Source organism: Prionailurus bengalensis, chromosome D3 (genome assembly GCF_016509475.1).
Source record: "Prionailurus bengalensis isolate Pbe53 chromosome D3, Fcat_Pben_1.1_paternal_pri, whole genome shotgun sequence".
NCBI classification, from domain to species: Eukaryota; Metazoa; Chordata; class Mammalia; order Carnivora; family Felidae; genus Prionailurus; species Prionailurus bengalensis.
The window spans coordinates 57401176-57420512 of NC_057356.1; the positions used below are offsets into that span (position 1 = coordinate 57401176).

Consider the following 19337-nt stretch of genomic DNA (forward strand, 5'->3'; position numbering starts at 1 on the left):
TGTATCATCGGGCACCGGGGTGGCTCAGTTGGTTAAGCGTCCGACTTCAGCTCACGTCATGTTCTCTTAGTTCGTGAGTTCGATCCCTGAGTTGGGCTCTGTGCTGACAGCTCAGAGCCTGGGGCCTGCTCTGGAATCTATGTCTCTCTACCCCTCCCCTGATTGCACTCTCTCTCTCTCTCTCTCTCTCTCTCTCTCTGTCTTAAAAATAAATTTAAAAAATGTTAAAAAAATTGCTTTTATATCAAAGGTAAGATTCTCCAGACTCTCAAATGAGCTAACTTAGAATGTAGCTGGAGTCATGTACTGATGATTTTTATTTTCGGTTTCATAAATGTACAACCTGCATAAAGCAGGAGTGCCCCAAATGCCCCAGACCTGGCCATGGAGATAGCTCTGCTCCAGGCTGCGATATAATGTGAGGAATCCCAGAAGAGGTGATGATTTTTCTTTACAAACATTTATCAAACACTAGTTAAACATGACAACACGTTTGGGGCTTTTTTAGGGAATATTTACTTGAAGCATATGGCATCACGAATGGAAGTTTTTCCACTTTTGCTCTCCCCTGCATGTGGCTGTTTGGAAGGTTGGCCTTCAGTGTCCAGAGGCTCCAGGAGAGATGGGTCTGCGAGTCTTGTGGTCTTCGGCTCAGGAGCAAGGGCAGTGTTTTTTTGTTTTTTAATTAAAAATGGACAAGTTGTAATTTAGAAATACATGAATGCCTGTGGATTTTTAAATTGGGTTTAAAAAAGTGGTGGCAAGGAGTACAGGGACCAGGCTTTAATGACAGCCCTCTCTGGCCCTATACTTTATCACATGAGGTCTGGGGGGAGGCAGGGCTCTTGTAACCGGGGCATCAGGCATCTCATGATGAGGCTTCCTATTTGCCATGGTGACAGAAAAGACGAAACAGGGGAGCAGTGGATGCTGACTTGGGGACCTGGGACGCTGAGGATGCTAACGGCAGCACAAACCTCAGTGAGCCAGTAAAAAGTAGAGTGTCTTATTGCGGGGTTCCAGCTGATCACCATACCAGGGCTGTCTGGTCACATAGTTAATGAATTGCTAAGGGAACAGAGTAGAGCCACAGAGTCTGCTGGTCTCACACTGCTGATTTTGAAACCCTCGGGTTGTTGAGAATGTGTCAGGCGGCGAACACTAGTGTTCCGCACAGTTAAAACTAAACGAAGAAACTGCACGTTGAATCACAGAGTCAATCTATTTCCTTTTTGAGGAAAAAGGACCTTTGAGTCACCTGAGCCGGGGTCCAGACTGGTGTTGGGAACGAGTCGGGTGGGCAGGTAGCCTGGGGGATCAGAAGAGCGTGTACCCCGAATGAAGGATGTGTGCTGCTCAGCCCAGCCTCCCTGGCCCGGGAAGGGATGTTCCAGGGTTTCCGGATCCTCCCATTCTTCAAGAGAAGCCGGAAACCTGGACTGTTATGTACAACCTCCGTTGTACACATTTGGCAATTAACCAAAAATATTTGAAAATGCCATGCAGGCCAAGACTGAGCGCAGTGGTGAGCTGATGTCCGCCCGTCTCCCTCGTTTTACAGACAGTGCTAACCGGCTGGCCCCAGATTTTGCTGCTGGTGTGGCAGCAGCCCAAGACCCGGAGACCCAGTTTCGTATCTCTGTGGCTGATTTTCTCTGCTCCCCATGGGCCACTTTCTGGGGGTGCTGTGGAGTGACTAGAGTATTCAGGGTTTCCTAGCTGGCAGGCTGCTCACCCTCTAGTGTTCTTGAAAGCTCTTCCTAGAAGTCACGGTCATGGCCAACTGGACCTCCCCTGAGGCGTGGCTTCTGCTCCTGGGTGTTCATGGCATGCACACCAGGTAGGGCTGGATTCTTGGCCCATCTGTGTGTTTTCCTAGGAATCAGTGGACCTTCTTTGGGGCATGGAGTTAATACCCCCATACTTGGACCCAGACACATACTGGCTCAGCATGAAGAACACCACGCACAAATGTGGTGGAGTAGGAAGGAGGTGCTGACGACTGGACGAAGAGGGAAAAGTTCCCCAAATCCAAATGGATTGGGACCCCCTTCCTGCTGAGTTTCTACTCTTGGTCCTCAGCCTAACCAAGACTTCCATCCACCGCCTGCATCCCAACCCCGGGGGCTAACGTGGTCATGTGGCACATGTTCTGAGTAGTGTTCTAGGCTCCCACATCAGATCACTGTTTGTGGGAAACGAGCAGTGTTCTGGGCCCTGCCACCCGGACCCTCAGAATTAGAATATTGGAGTGTGACCCAGCACTCCCTTTTAGACACATGTTCCAGGAGGTTTCTTATACACACAGAAGTTTACGAATGACTCTTCTAGGGACGGCAGAGGCGCTGGGCAGTAGGGTCCTGTGAATCTAAGTCACGCTCTGTAGGCCCCACCACACAGGAACACCAGCGGGTCAGAGCAGCAAGGGAGTCAACCGGCCCTTTCCGGCCCACAGCCCAGAACCCAGGGGGCAGTGGTAAGTCATGGTCCCAGGAATGCCTTCATTGGTGCGTGACCAGTGTTGTCACGCAGGGCCCTGCACTTGGGGTTTAATGCTCTGCTCTAAAAAAAAATATATTTTTTTATGTTTATTCATTTATGAAAGACAGAGAGAGACAGAGCACAAGCAGGGGTAGGGCGGAGCGTTAGGGGGACACAGAATCCAAAGCACGCTCCAGGCTCTGAGCCGTCAGCACAGAGCCCGATGTGGGGCTCGAACCCACAAACTGTGAGATCATGACCCGAGCTGAAGTCGGACACTCAACCGACTGAACCACCCAGGTGTCCCTAAAAAAAATACTTTTTAAGACACTTTTGAAATTCTTAATATGTCTTTCAAATGAAGGCTAATGGGACAATGGAGCTTAGAGCCTCTGCTCATATGCGGTCTTATCTGCCTCTACCTCCCCAGGTGGTCTTATCTGTTCTCTGCTGTGGGCTCCCACTCCACTCCACCCTGCCTGCCTGGTGATTTCCACTGCCCTCCACCCCAGCAGGAGCCTGAGTGCAGGCCCATGACCATGTGCTGAGTTGTGGGGGTGAGGCTGTGGGTGCTGGTGAGGGTCTACACTGCCCAGTAAGTACCCCTGAGCCTGAAGAAGTGCAATGAAAATAGAAGAGAAACAAAACAAAACAAAACATCACGACACCATGACAGGTTAGAAGACAGACTGCTGAGAAAGGAGAAAGGTTTTTTTCTGCTTTTTGAACTTGGGACCCCACATTTTCAGTTTTCACTGGGCCTTGTAAATCCTATGGTAGGCCTGGATGACCGTAGTTACAAATCATATTCTTAGTGGATTTATTTTGCTGGTGGCTTACATTAGTGAAATAATATGTTCCTTCCCTTGGTCTCTGTGTTCCCATTTTATCAACTCTTCCTGCTGATTGTAATACTCAAAGTCTTCCGTATGTTGTCAAATTTCTTTATATCATACATTCCAATCTTTTTCTTTCAGTGAATGTGAATCAAAGAAATTTTGAACAGCAAAGCATTAATAAGTTAAAAATTCCCTTGTAAGTTTTATGTAAGAGTTTCGAAGATTTTAAAGAGAATCTGTGAAAGCTATAATCTTTGCGTGGTTTATCTAATTATTAAGTGTTCCATTTCAGCTGCTTGCATTTGGTTATGTGGTTTAGCTATTCCAGAGTGCTTTGCACTGCCTCACCTGGGCAGGCCAACCTAGCATGGTGCACTTGGAACACAGGTTGTGCTCAGGGAATACAGAAGGAAAAGTGTGAGAATTGGATGTGCCCGTGTCTTGGCAAAATGTTTTAATTTTTATTGTTTGAAGGGATAAGCAGCTGATAACACCAGGCCTGCTTATCTTCAGATAGAAGTTGTTACAGTCTGTGTCTCAGGGACCACTTTCTTTAAAAAAATTTTTTTTTAACTTTTGATGTTTTTATTTATTTTTGAGACAGAGAGAGACAGAGCATGAGCAGGGGAGGGGCAGAGATAGAGGGAGACACAGAATGGGAAGCAGGCTCCAGGCTCTGAGCTGTCAGCACAGAGCCCGATGTGGGGCTTGAACCCACGAATTGTGAGATCATGACCCTAGCTAAAGTCGGATGCTTAACCGACTGAGCCACCCAGGTGCCCCATCTTTAAAAAATTTAAAACAAAATTATTTATTTATTTTTTGAGAGAAAGAGTGCAAGTGGGGCAGGAACAGAGAGAGAGGGAGACACAGAATCTGAAGCAGGATCCAGGCTCTGAGCTGTCAGTACAGAGCCCGATGTGGGGCTCGAACCCACGAACTGTGAGATCATGACCCTAGCTAAAGTTGGACACTCAACCAACTGAGCCACCCAGGTGCCCCTCAGTTGACCAATTGCTACTTGGGATGGGCTTCTCCTGGTGTTCCTCTCATCCCTCCACTACTCTCTCTCAGTCTCCTTGTCTTTGACTCAATCTCTAAATGTTGGAATTCGGAGGGCTTACTCCTGTGCCTTTCTTTCCAACTCACTCTATATTCTCTTGTAGCTAAGAACATAGGCTCAGAATCAGGCTGTCTGGGTTTAGTTGCTACCACTGGATTCAGTTGGCAATCTTGGCCAAGCTGTTTGGTGAAGTTACAGTTTTCTGTGAACTTGTGCTCCATGGTTTTACATGTTATAAAGTAAGAACAGTAATAGTACCTTCCCCATAGCTGGTGTGAAGATTAAATAATTCATCTTAATTCATGTCAAGTGAATAGTAAATGTTTTTAGCTACTAAAGGTTAGGTGTTTGGGCTTCTGCTTCTGACTATAATGAACTAGCTTCTGGCAGACCAGTACTCCTATCCAGAACAACCAGATAAGGCAGACAAAACGTCTCCTTGAAGGCCCCAGAGAGGTTTTAAGGCAGCCAGGACTTGGGAAGCCAAGATCCCAGAGAGGAAGGAGAGTCATTGAGGTCAGAGTCAATGAGTCTGACATGCTTTTCACCTTGATGCACTTACCAGTTCATCAGTGGCAGGTGCAGAGACTATGAAGGCAAGCAGAAAGTGACTGAGAGGAGGCTGGGAAGTCAAGGAAAGCCATGAACAGTTTCTTAGTGCTGAGGAGAAGAAAACAGAGCCCAGAGCTTATGGAAGTAGATGGATCTTAATAAACACTCCGTGTATTCAGTCAAGACTGAAAGATTACTCCTAGAAGTAAGGGTTAACTGAAAACAGATTAGGCCTACCAAGACAGAAACCCAGTTCTGAGTGAGCTCCATCCTTAATTGGATTAAGGTCATCTACTCCTGCAGCTTGCCAGAGCCTAGGAAAATCGTCTCTGGAGAAAGATATCACCCAGAGACTTAAAGTTTCTTCATAAAAAATGATTGCAGTCAATAAAATATACAAAGTATATCCAGACATGGGTCATAGAAATATCTGTATGTGTGATACAGATCCTAGAGTTATCAGATATGTTCATTAAAACAATTGTGATAAATACACTCAAGAAAATAGGCAGGATGGAGAATTTTAACCAAACCAAATACAGAAGGGGTATATAATATAAAGAAGCAAGTAGAAATTATAGAAATGAAAAATAAAACAGTTAAGAACAGAGTAGATGAGTTCAACTGAAGATTAGGCACATGTGAAGAGAAAGTCAATGGCCTGGAATAGCTCAATAGAAGACATTAAGAGCAATTTGTGGAGAGCAAAAAAGGGAAAATTCAGAAAAGAACCTAATAGGCATATACTACACAGAACTAAGATACATGCATTGAAGTCCCAGAATGGGAGAAGAAGGAAAATGAGACGGAAGCAACATTTGAAGAGATAATGATGAAGATTTTCCAAGACCAAAAATGATAACAGGCCACAAGTTCTGGAAGTGCTATAAACCTCAGATAAGATAAATACAAGGTAAACCATGCATAAGCACTTCATATTAAAATTGATGGAAATTAAAGACAAAGAGAACATTAAATGCAGTCTGAGAAAAATAGACTCTCTTAGTTACAGAGAGGGAAGGAGGCAAACCATAAGAGACTCTTAAATACTGAGAACAAACTGAGGGTTGATGGGGGGTGGGGGAAAGGGTAAAGTGGGTGATGGGCACTGAGGAGGGCACCTGTTGGGATGAGCACTGGGTGTTGTATGGAAACCAATTTGACAATAAATTATATATATATATATATATATATATATATATATATATATATAGAAAGAAAAATAGATTCTCTTTAAAAGAACAACAGTAAGATTGGCATCTGATGTTTCAACTGTTACTGGAGTAACAGTTTGCTAGTACTCCAAGAATTCTGTATCCTTCAAAAATATCTTCCCAAGTGAAAGTTATATGGTAACCAAAAGTATTAAGAACAAAAGAAAAAACAAACTGTATTTTATTAAAATTAAAAGCATTTGTGCTTCCAAGGATATCATTGAGAAAGTGCAAAGACAACCCATGGTTTGGGAGAGCATTTTGCAAATTGTATCTCCAAAAAAGGACTTGTATCCAGAATAGATAACTCAACAACAAAAAGACAGTCCAATAAAGAATGGGTAAAGGATTTGAATAGCTATTTCTCCATGGAAGATCCACAAATGACCAATAATAAATACATAAAAAGATGCTCAGGAAACACAAATCAAGCGCATGAGATACCACCTCACACTCATTATGATGACTAGAATCTAAAAGAAAACAAGTGTTGGTGGAAAACAAGTGTTGGCAATTGGAACCTTCATGCATTGCTGGTGGGAAGGTAAAATGGTGTAGCCTGTTTGGAAAACACTCTGACAATTTCTGAAAAAGTATACTCAAGAGAAATGAAAACATGTGTCTATATAAAAAGTTACACACAAATGTTTGTATTAGTATTGATAGTAGCCAAAAAGTGGAAAGAATCCAATGTCCATCAACTGAAGAATGAATAAATCAGATTTGCCATATCCGTACAATGGAGTATTATTTAGCAATAAAGGGAAGGCAGTACTGATAAATGCTATAATAGGGATGAATCTTAAAGACTTTACCCTCAGTGAAAAAAGCCAGCCACAAAAGACTACATATTGTGTGATTCCGTTTATATGAAAGGTCTAGAATAGGCAGATAAATCCATAAATCTTTTTTTTAATTTTTTTTTTACATTTATTTATTTTTTAGAAACAGAGTGAGACAAAGCGTGAGTGGGGGAGGGGGAGAGAGAGAGGGAGACACAGAATCCGAAGCAGGCTCCAGGTTCTGAGCAAACGGTCAGCACAGAGCCTGATGCAGGGCTCGAACCCACAAACTGTGAGATCGTGACCTGAGCTGAAGTCGGACACTCACCCGACTGAGCCACCCAGGCACCCTAATCCATAAATCTTTAAGACAGAAAGTAGATTAGTGGTTTCTGGGGGCTAGATGGGAGTGTGATTGTGGGAATGACGAGTTACTGCTCATGGATATGTGGTTTCTTGTTTGGGTGATGAAAATATTCTAAAATTGTTGTGATGGAGGCATGAGGCTGTGAATGTACTAGAAGCCAGGGAATTGTACACTGTGAGTTATATGGTATGTGACTTACGTCTCAATAAAGCAGTTACCCTAACAATGGAGGTAATGTAAGGATGTTTCTAGACAGTAGGAACTGAAGATATTTGTTGCCAGCATACTTTCACTAATGAGGTACTAAAGAGAGTTCTTCAGGCAGAAAGAAATTGTCACAGATGGGAGCACAGAACGGCAGGAAGGAATGAAGTGTGAGAGAAGAGGTAAATACGTGGGTAAATTTCAATGAATATTGACTGCTCAAAACAATGCTATGTCATGGGGTTCAAAATACATTTCTCAGTATCTCAAAAGGTCTAGACCATACTAAAATAGTCTAGTGCCCTTAAATTGGGAAGTGATAATGCTCATTTTTAGTAGGTTACTTCTGATTTCAGGAAGCCATGTGATCATCTGTAGGGCAAATTACTAAAATAATAAATAAGGGGGCAGCTAAGAATGAATGGAATAATAGAAAAGAAATTGAAAGGAAATATGGAATAATAAAGAATAGTAGATTAACCCAAAATAATGGCAAAAAAGGAGGAAAAAGGAAACTAGAACATATAGATTTGAACGTAAATATAAGCAATCACTTTAGGTTAACAGACTTTGATTAAATACTTGTATTAAAAAACTAAAATCACTAGGGGCACCTGGGTGGCTCAGTTGGTTAAGCGTCCAGCTTCAGCTCAGGTCATGATCTCATGGTTCCTGGGTTCAAGCCCCGTGTCGGGCTCTGTGCTGACAGACGGGAGCCTGGAGCCTGCTTCGGATTCTGTGCCTCGTCTCTCTGCCCCTCCCCTGCTCGTGCTCTGTCTCTCCATCTCTCTCTCTCTCAAAAATAAAAGTAAACATTAAAAAAAAAAAACTAAGATCATCAGATTGGATTAACAAAACTCATGTTCTTCTTAAAAGAGACACATCTTAAATATATGGACCCCAAATGTTGTAAGTAAAACACTGGAAGAAGATAAGCCACGCGGCACTAATGTCAGAGAAGTGGTGTGGCTGTCCTGGTAACAGATGGTGCAATGTTTAAGGTGAGCAACATTACTGGAGAAAAGGAGGCAATCTCATACTGCTCAGATTGTCAGGTCACTAGGAAATACCAATCAATCAATCAATCAATCCAATGTTGATTGAATTAAAAGGAAAAAAAGAAACATTCACAGATAGTTAAAAGCAACGTGGAGATAAATCTGAGAATCCCGCGTAACAAACATGTAGCTGTTGAGGACATGTCTTTTCCATTTACCGGGCCATAAAATGAGTTTCAAGAAATTTCAAAGAATTGAAATCAGAGTATATTTGCTGACTGCAGAGAAATTAAGCTGGAGATAAGCAATAAAAAAAAAATACTTGAAAATCCTTAAATATTTGGGAAGTATAACACATTTCTAAATAACCCATGGATCAAAGAAGAAATCCCAGTGGAATTTAGAAAATACTGTGGACTGGAGAGAGTGAAAATAGGGCATATCAGATATTGTGGGCTGTAGCTAAACCCGACTTAGAAGAAAATTAGAGTCTTAAATGCACCTAGTTGAAAAGAAGAAAGACTGAAAATTGTTAAGATTTTAGATGTTAGAACAAAGCAGCATATTAAACACAAAGAATGTAGAAGGAAGGAAATTATTGAGATTAAAAAAACCAAAATGGTGGAAAAGCAACATAATGAAACCTTGGTTCTTTGAAAAGACTAATAGATGAATGAGGGTCCTCTCCTAAACTGTTAGAGAAAAACGGGAGGAAAGCACAAATTAGCAATATCAGGAATGAAAAGGGGATAGCATTGCAGATCTTGAAGACACAAAAAGCTGTAATCTTTAGGTACACCAGTGGTTTGTGAGATTTCATCTGCCATGTTTGTATTTAGGCCCAAACCTCCCAAAATTGATTTCTCTACTCAGCACCTCTACTTGTTTTAGACATGTTAACAGAAATCCCAATGTTATCCTGTCTCCCTGCCCCCAAGAGCTTTTTGTCTAATGTTTCTCATGTTTGTGAAAGGTATCACCAATATATATTAATTTACTCCAGCAGGAAACTCAAGATTTTGCTTCTCTCTGTTGGATACACCACACCTAATCAATCCCCATGTCTCTCTGGCTTTTCCTTCTCTCTTCCCTCTCTTGGCCTAAATCAGCCCTCTCCCTTCTCCTCTGTCCATCACCACAGCTTCCACCACTGTCCATCACCCCTTCAAATTGCCCCCCAATTCCTGCAGTGGCATTTTCACTTGTCTTCTCCCTTCTGTCCCCACACTGCAAAGCTGGTCCTGCGGGCATCCATTTACAACCCTTTCACGGCTTCTTGTTTTCCTAGAATCAAGTCTAAAATCTCCTGTGGCCAGGACGACTCCTCTTCCACAGTCCTGGCCTTTCTTCTTTCAGTGTTCTGACTACTCACACTCCTCCCGCATCAGGGCTTTTGCAAACTTCAGCTCCCTGCTCCCCAAACTTGTCCTGCCATGAAAACAAGAACAGACACAACAAAGGTGACTAACGCATTGTCCTCATTTTCCTGAACTCCCACCAGCTGTTCAGGAACCAGTCCCATCTACAGTGGGTGAGTGCTCCCTGGACTGTCATAATCATGGTTGGCTCCCCGGGTCGTGGCACCATGCCTGGCATGGAGAATGAGCTCGGGAAAGGATTATTAATCTGCATTTGGGGATGGAAGAGTGATAATGGATCAATAATAATCCTGGAATGTAGCGCTGATACGGGTTTTCAAATGGACTGAAGTGAAACAAAACGGAAAAAGGCACCTGTAAACATAAGTAAATATTCCAGCCTCTTCAGGAGAGAAGTGTAATGCGTTCTTGGTTATTTATTTAATGATAAAAAGGTCTTTGAAAATAATTCAAATATTTACCAGATTATCACACCCCCTCAGTTTAAGCTCTTAATGGGAGAAATCTTGCCTTTGTCTTTCTTGTAGACTTTGGCAGAAGCCCTTGCCTTTGGTTAGTGAGCTGTACAGTTTTGTTGACTTAAATAGAAATCGGAGGCTTGATTTGGAAACTGCCTAAATCAATTTCAGGACATTGCTTCTCTTGCTGTAGTTGGTGGCCACAAATAACATAACTTACTAAAGGTTTCTGAGGAAGTAAAATCCAGCCTCTTTCAAAGTAAATATGTTCATATTACTTCATCATCCATATAGGCTGGATCTTCAAAAATATCCTTGTACTTTACCCTAAAACATTTATTAAAATACCTGTGATGTATTTGTTGTTCTGAATAAATTAAATGGGCACCTAGGGATTTAAAAGTTTGAAAAGGATTTGTTGGGGCTGGCCAGCAGGACCTGTTTTCTGATATCACGTAAATCAGTTTCATTTGGCCTTTCTCTAGGAAGACGGGCCAACATTACTTGTATTTTTTAAATATGTAAAATGACATCTTTAGATGAAACCAATCATTTTTCATTGTGAAATGTCTTATATATACAAAGGAATAAATGTGAAAGGTTTGTACAGTCTGAAGGACAATGAAATGCATGCCATGTCCTCGCTATCCATCTTAGGAAATGACAGAGGGCAGCCACAACGTGCGCGCCCCCCCATCTTGTCCCTTTGCAGCGGTCCGTATCGGTTATGGGGGAGCCACAGCCCACAGATGCTTGAATGGCTGAGCCAGGGTTTTGTGCAGGTTTTATTAAGAAATTGTGAAAGGATCATGGGGCACTGCTTATTGGAAAACTCTCTTCCCTAACTTTTTTTGCTTGTCACCTAAGTCCAGTTCCTTGTCTTTGCTGTCTTTGGAAGGAGCCACAAAGTTTAAGGAAGCCACAAGCTTTGTAGCAACAGATGCGACATTTGAGGGCGAAACGGGTGTAGTGCTCTTAGAACTGACCAATGGAAACGTGCTGACGGCCTTTGTACTGCTCTTAGCGCTGGGAGGAGCCTCAAAGTGGGGCATCCAGGGGGCCCACAGTCAACCGTGCTGGAGAGAGACGGGACCCACAGCCACGCTTCATTTCTGAGCCAGTAGTGGGGCCAGCTTTGTGGGTGTGTGACCAGTGCGGTCAGAAGGGCCCTATGCTTGCAGCTGCCATCTTGAAAGGCTTCATATTTTTCTCTTCGAATGTACATTTTGTACAATGGGATGATGGAACACGCTCTAGAGGCTTGGAACCACAGCTCATGCATCATTTTGCCTTTTGCTGCCCCCTTCCCTCCCTGGAAGGGGTTCACAGCTGACTACTCTCCACTCTCTGATGCTCCAGGCCTTTCCGCCAAGCACCTGCTGTTGTCCTCTGTCCCCGGTAGGGGCTCCAGGAAGGACATGCATGATTTGTGGCATCTGAGGGCTGGGCATGATGGTGGCATTCCTTCATTGAGCTGGCAGTGTCCTGGTGTGTTCTTTGGGCACCTTGGTGGAGTGAGCTTCTCACCCACCACTGGTCTGGGCACTAAGCACTTCAAGTGTGAAGTTTCATTCCCTGGGGGCTGCGTGTCTGCTGTGGGTTGAGGTGGCCGGCTCACGGGAAGAGGAAATTGACCTAAAACAGCAATCATAAGATATTGCTTCTGAGTCTGTGGGTCTACTGGGTGGTTCTTCCAGTTTGGGCCAGTGTGGCTGACACCTGCTGGGCTCTTTTGTGTCTGTCATCAGCTGGTGGGTCATCTGGAGGCTTGCTGATCCCTATTGGCCTCAGCGTGTGGCAGTTGGCAGGATGTCGGCAGGGGCAGCAGGAACAGACAGACATCCCGGAGGCTGGCTAACCCTGGCTTCTTCGTGTGCTGGCAGGGTTCCAAGAGCACTAAGCGAGGACAGCCCCAGGGGAACAAGTATTTTTCAAGTCTCTACTATGTCACATTTGCTACTGTGTTGGCCAAAGCAATACACAGGCCAACCCAGAGTCTACGAGTAGAGAAGGAATCCACCTCTCTATGGAAGGAGCCACAAAATCATCTTGTAAGTGGTGTGGATCCAAGGACGGGAGGAAACCAATGAAATGACATTAACAAATGATATTTTGGGTTTTCTTTATTTTTTTTCTCTTAAAAATCAGTGTATGTGTTCCCGCTTCTGAACTATTACCAAACTTAGCTTCAAGGATAACCCCTTGTGTATATTTATAGAACAGTTCCATGCAAATCTATTTTATTGCCTACACTAAGGATCACTGGAGACCCGCTGCCAAACCCAGGTAATCATTAAGCTCCCCCAGTAATATGCCACTTTGCTGGATTAATGAAAGAAAAGATTATACAGATTGAGACGTGACATCAGCCTTGTTTTAGATGTTTTCTTTCTTTTTTTGTGTTTTTTCCAGGGTGGTGAGTCTGCCTTTTCTTTTTGAATGCACTGTCTCTGTAGGAATAATCCAAAGAACCCAAGTGACCTTGGGCCACCTGTCTGTAAGGCGTGGAGGGCCTGTTTTAATGGTTTGTCAAGGTGGAGTGACACAAAATTCCAGGGTATTTGGAAGGGCCCCTCTTGTGGCTCTGTGAGCGACTTCCTCCTGAGCACCCCGCCTGCCCTCCCCCCCCCCCCCCCAGAATCCTGGCCACAGATTTATAGCCTGCAGCCCGATCTAAAGTTTTCCTGTCACACTACCGTCCCTGCCGCTCGACTTCCCTAACGGCCGCACTTCTGGAACAGCCATGTAACATTATCTTCCCACAGGGCTCCCTGCTTTGTCTTATGTCCTGAAGTGCCCGGCAGTGTCCTGGCCACTCTGCCCCCAGAGCCAAGGAAGGAGTGCAGGGGACATGCTGCCCGGGGGATCAGGGTTGACATGAAAATTGTTGGAGTCAGGAAATTCCAGGGCCCTTAAGTCATTCAGGAAGCCAGTTGACATGAGCGGCCAAGGATGGGGATCAGGTTGCCTTGGGGTTAGTAGGAATTGAGGATCCCTGTCAAGAAGTGGTGTTTCAGGGAGGTGTCTGAGTCCTCCATTGTGTAGGCAAAGTTTGGATGGTTCTGTCTGAATCTTTTTTTTTTTAATTTTTTAACGTTTATTTATTTTTGAGAGACAGAGACAGAACACAAGTGGGGGAGGGACAGAGAGAGAGAGAGGGAGACACAGAATCTGAAGCAGGCTCCAGGCTCTGAGCTGTCAGTGCAGAGCCCCATGCTGGGCTCAAACTCACGAACCGTGAGATCATGACCTGAGCTGAAGTTGGAGGCTTAACCAGTTGAGCCACCCAGGCGCCCCTTGTCTGAATCTTGAGAATCTCCAGGTCGGAATGAACCTCCACTCACTCCCCATTCACGTTGTTGTGTTCTTTTGTAACTGGCCCTTCGTTATCCCTGACCAGATCGAAGAATTCATTTGCGTTTACTTATCAGTTTGCTTTTAAAGTGATACCCGAAGCTGACCCCCTTAAAGTATTTAGAGGATTTTACAGTTTCAGTGTGTCTGTCCAGCCCAGAAGCCCTTTATTCTTACTCCTTGGCTCATGTGATGGTTTAAATATTAATCTCATGTGTCTCGGGTGCACCGATGAGGTGGGGCTTGTGTTATGGAATGGAGCAGGCAGTGTGTGTTGACTTGTGTGGTATCTTCACAGGCCACCTGTGCTGTGGGGACCCCCGTTGTGCACGTGTATCCCGCTTGCTAAAGGCTGTGATGTCTGACGTGGACCCTTTCCTGTAGCTCCGCATACACTTCCTGACAGATTAAAAGGCACACGTTCATCTTTTCCTTTTTAGTTAAATTCACTAGCACAAATTGCCCATCTGTTAATTAGGGGAGCAGGGTTGTGACACTGGCTTAGGGAGTAATGGCGGCCTTTCTCCTGGAGGGAGGACTGGGGCATTTCTATGGAGGCTGCTTGGGTCCCGGGAGCCCGTGGCTGCTAATTATAGAGAAGGAATACGACTGAGGATGAACGTCCACACATTATAACAGTTGGTTTAAATGGCTTTTTTTTTCTCTCCTGCGTTCTATTTGTGTGTTATATTTACTCCATAAAATGATCTTTGAGGGGAGGAAGCGTTTATGTGTTCCTTGGTGCCCAGCCCGTGGCTGACATATAATTTTGTTAAAATGGAACTATGGAAAGGGTAGTAATGATGCCCTGAATGTGAGGAGAGGGATGATGAGAACAGGCAGTCCGGCTAAGCGTTTGGGATTCTGTTGTCAGAGGCTGGGAGATTGTGGGGTGTTCTGCTGTGGTTCCAGGCTGGCTGGGAGCGTCCGAGGCAGATACTCGGTGGGCCAGGGTGAAGGTGAATGAAGAAAACCAGGTCTTCGTATTCATCTCAGGCTCCTGAGAATAAAGTCAGAAGGTGTGGGATGGAGAGGATGTGCAAAGTGGCCACGGTGGCCAGTAAGAATGGGGCTGTATCTGCTGGTGGCGGGGGAGCCCTGCCTCTGCCCCCACTGAGGAGATCAGCATAGGGCTGGGTGGGGTGAAAGCCAGCACGGGGTCCTCCCTGGTCTCTCCACGCTAGGTGCCCCAACTGAATGAGTGGGAGGGCCACAGGCCGTGTATGCTGGAGCTGGCCCGGGTGGCCGGAGGGGGCTGAGAGATCAATTCTGGGGGATTTTGTGAGCGTGTTGTTGAGTGTAGCTGTTATTAGAAATGAAATTATGTAAGTGTACAATTAAAATAAGTTCTCTTAAAAACAAAGGTAATAAATACTCAAAATGTCACTTCTTAATGGTTTGATTATATTGTACTGCTACCCATGCATTTGAGGTTCCTGACATCTCTTGTAACTCTGTGGTGAAAATACTGTATAATGGGGGGTGCTATGTCTCTTTTTCCAACTCCACACTCAGTGACTTCACCTTGGTGGCTTGAAACCGGCCATGGTGGGAGTATTTATACCACATACATGTGCACGTTCTGCATCTTTCCACACCAGAGCACGCTTCCTCTCTGACTTTGTTCTGTCTGTCTGGCCTGAGTGTGGACCCCAGCCTCTGAATGACTCACACCCCCTTGAGGAGAAGCAGAAACTCTTTATCCAAAAACCTCTTTCTCTGGACTCACACATTTCCGGGGGCTGAGGCAAAAGAAATTGTTATGGCTTATAGGGCTTTCCTTATCCCCATCTTCTGGTCTGTTGATTATAAGTGGGATTAAAGGTAAGCACAAGTGTTGGTCCTCCCAACAGGACAGACTAAGTAAGTCTTCTTAGTTAACATCAGCAGGAGGTCGAAGCAAGACTGAGCTGTGGTGATTCTAGCTCGACACATGGTTTAGTGTTAATAGGTCCAGTTTCTGATGGAATTTTCCATCTAGGAGTGATCAAGTCTGATTTCAGTCCACAGGAGACCCTTGACCCAGGAGGTGCCTTCTGCAGGAAATCCTTCCTGTCTGCCTCTTCCGCAGGCTGGGGGAGGCGGTTTTTCCGCGTGTTTCCCCTAAACCCTGGGCGCACCTCTCATGCCACAATACAGTGAGTTTGGCCAACTTGATCCTTGGGTTTGAATTCTTTTTCGGATCAGATGATCTATCTGTAAAATGCCAGTTAAGAATGCTGAACCTCACCAGCAGGCCTTGAGTAGTTAAGAGGGGCAGTTTGTTATTGGAGAAATAAAATAAGTGAATCGAATAGGATTAACCCCTTCAAATGATTTAGCTAGGTATTTCTTACAAATAAGAAAAAACAAATTCCTTTCATTCTGTTGAGGATAACTAGGAACAGGAGCCGCGGGGTCTCTACAAGAATCAGCAGCCTGTTAGAGATGCCAATTCTAGACAAGTCGACAGCCTACCTTTCTCTTGTCAAGGATAATGAGCAAAGCTTTTCCATCAAAAGAGACTAATTCCTAATTCCTTGTTTGAAATCTCACTTATAGTGGGAGGATTACCAGGCATTTATCTAGATGTTTTAAAGTAGTTAAATACTTGCCTTCACTTTCCCCCAATCTCTTCTCATTTTGGAATAAGAGCCTCGGCTCATCAGGTAGATGAATACTGAGAACCACCCTTACAGCCCAGGAAATCAAGCATGAAGTTGGATTTCCTCATAATGTTCATCTTTAGTAAAATATTTTCCTGTATTTTAAGTGTATCGATCCTTCTAAATGTCCTGTAATGCTGGCTGCTGCAGCAACCTCAAAATCTGCATGATTTATCACAGAGAAGGCTCTTGTCTGGCTCTTATCATCAGCCAGGATGGCTAGTGGATGCTGGGAGACAGAACGCTCTCTTCCACGTGGTGATTAAGGAACCAGTGCTCCTCCTGTCTGGAGCGCTGCTGGTTTCTAGACTTTGGAGTCCTCCTCTGGCTTCTCTGCATCCGGCCAAAGGCAAGAGAAGAAAGGTGGATGTGCAGGGGTGCTAAGGCCGGCCTGTTGGGGGCCCTTTTTACTTTCACTGAAATTCCATTGGTCGGTACTCAGTTATGTGTTCTCTGTGCCCAGGAGGAAAAGGGAATGGGGTTGGCACACCTGTGGCATTGTCTTGGCTATACCAGAACACTGAGATGACACATACTACATTTTGCAAGTGTGGTATTGTCTTTTTAAATTTCTTTTTATGTTTTTTAAAGTTAAAAAATATTTATTTATTTATTTATTTACTTATTTATTTATTTAGAGTGCATAAGTCAGGGAAGGGGAGAGAGAGAGAGAGGGAGAGAGAGAGAGAATCCTAAGCAGGTTCCACGCTGTCAGCACAGAGCCCGATGTGAGGCTCGAACTCATGAACCATGAGATCATGACCTGAGCTGAAATCAAGAGTCAGATGCTTAAGTGACTGAGCCACCCAGGTGCCCCACAAACATGATATTTTCAAGTCCTCTGTAGGTTCGTGGCCATAGAAGGATGCAGAGTGGTGTAGTGATCGAGAGCATGGCCTCGAAGTAAACTACCAGCATCCAAATCCCAGCTCTGCCATTTACCTGTTGTGACCCTGGGCACGTAGCAATCTCTGTCTGTGCCTTAGTTTCCTCATCGTTAAAGGGGGATGACAATAGAAATGGATAGGGTTTGTGTGAGCATCCGATGATGTAATATATGTAAAATACTTAGAATTGTGTATGGAACATAATTAACAACATGTAAGTGCTAAATAAGTTGAAAAAAATTAGACTAGTAACAAAGGGACCTAATGTCTCCTTCGGTACGTTGTTATTTGGATCGGCTGTCATTCACGTGGAGAATGGCTCTTTTAGTTCAACTGTAAAAATGCTCATTGAGCAACTACTCATCGTAATGTGCCAGGTATGACCATAGAATCTGAATGAGCAGGCTTCTCACTCAATCAAAGGAAATGACATGTTCTGTGACTCTTAATCTGTGGTCACATCAGCATTATGATTTTGGTTTCCACGCGGCACATCCTCCATGGCTATTCCTGGGGCCCTCAGAGTGGAAAGTGACACTGGCACCAGAGGGCTCCTTCTCCTCCTCTGTCCACATCGACCAGACGGTGTCAGTGCCACTCCCTCACTAGGTGTTATTTCTGTCTACTCACAATGGAGTTTGCTTCCAATTTGTTTGTACTAACACATAACCTCTCCAAGTTATGATCCAAATTTCAGAATAATGCTTGATTTCAAAAGACACATGAGGGCAATGTGAAGTGATTTCTCCATACAAAGTCCCCATCCCAGGAGGAGGCTAGGCTTAAAGGCTCTTTCTCTTGCAGCTCGACGACTGCACGCTACAGCTCTCCCACAATGGCGCCTACCTGGACTTGGAATCCACCCTGGCAGAGCAGCGGGACGAGCTGGAAGGCTTCCAGGATGATGCTGGGTAAGAGCGATGGTTGTCCCTGCTGACTAGTCCCAACTTTCCAAGATATGGGGGGTACATTAAGGCCTTAAAATATTCAGGGGAAACCACCATAGCTTTGACGGTCTCTTCACTCACAGTCAGGCAAAAGAAGGGAGATGCAAGTGACTGACCAGTAGTATTTGCAAACCCTTTTGTATTTTGAGTTATTCTTCTTGACGAGGCCACTCAGGGGCAGGGAAATTTCTGGCATAGTTTAGTTAAGCGGCTTGTAAGTTTTTTCTAAGTTTATTTTTTTATTTTGAGAGAAAGGGAGAGCATGAGCAGGAGAGGGGCAGAGAAAGAAGAGAGAGAATCCCAAGCAGGCTCCATGCTATCAGCACAGAGCCTGATGTGGGGCTCAAACCCGTGAAACTGTGAGATCATGACCTGAGCGGAAATCAAGGATCAGACTGAGCCACCCAGGTGCCCCTAACTTGTTTTTTTTTTTTTTAAGCCAGATATAATTAAATTAATATTTTCTAGATTTTAGTAGTTGACAACTATTTTAAGCATTGTTTATAATATCTTTCTGGGTATTTAGTTTCCTTGGAAGATGCCCTAGTAGTTTATTTTGTCCTATATCATCTTTTGAACTCATCACAGTGGGGAAAATAATTAGTAATTATGTTAATCAACATCAAGTTACTTTCAGCTTACATTTAGAATGCTTAATACTTCTGATTGCTGTGAATCTGAATACAACAATACACATAAAAAATCAGAGATGTGTACAGAAAGTAAAATCACAGTAGGAATATGAACATATGGTCAGCTGTTCCTGTATTTATGAGGTTATTGAAATAGCCTTTTGATTGGGGCCCCCTGCCTTCCTTTCTGTTCTCATCCACTCAGAATCAAGTATATCTCTGATTTCATCACCTTCCTCCTTAGAAACCTTCAGAGATTTCTTGTTGCTTCCAAATAATGCTTAGCTGTATTAATCTGATGTTTGAGGATCTCTGCAAAAGTTGCTCTGAGGCTGCCTTGCCCAAGTTAAAAATAGATTACAGCCAGATGAATATTGATTCTTCACGAAGGGCTCAATAAATGAGGGAAAGTGGGAGCCTTCTTAGTTTTCTACCTGACCCTAGTTTTCCCTGCCTTAACACCTGCCACAATTTACAGTCCTTTATCCCTTAATTGTCCCCCAATTATCTGCTGCTAAAGCTCTACTAGGTCAGA

The 19337-nt window shown here is 44.1% G+C and overlaps 1 protein-coding gene across 15 annotated transcripts in view; it reads left to right on the plus strand.

The window, feature by feature from the left end:
- FHOD3 (formin homology 2 domain containing 3) overlaps positions 1–19337 on the plus strand; it is a 476592-nt gene that overhangs the window by 41540 nt on the left and 415715 nt on the right. For all 15 annotated transcript variants that reach the window (XM_043558633.1, XM_043558622.1, XM_043558632.1 and 12 more), the window contains exon 2: positions 18028–18134. In XM_043558633.1, the coding sequence (XP_043414568.1) occupies positions 18028–18134 (107 nt within the window). The remainder of the gene's footprint in view (positions 1–18027; positions 18135–19337) is intronic.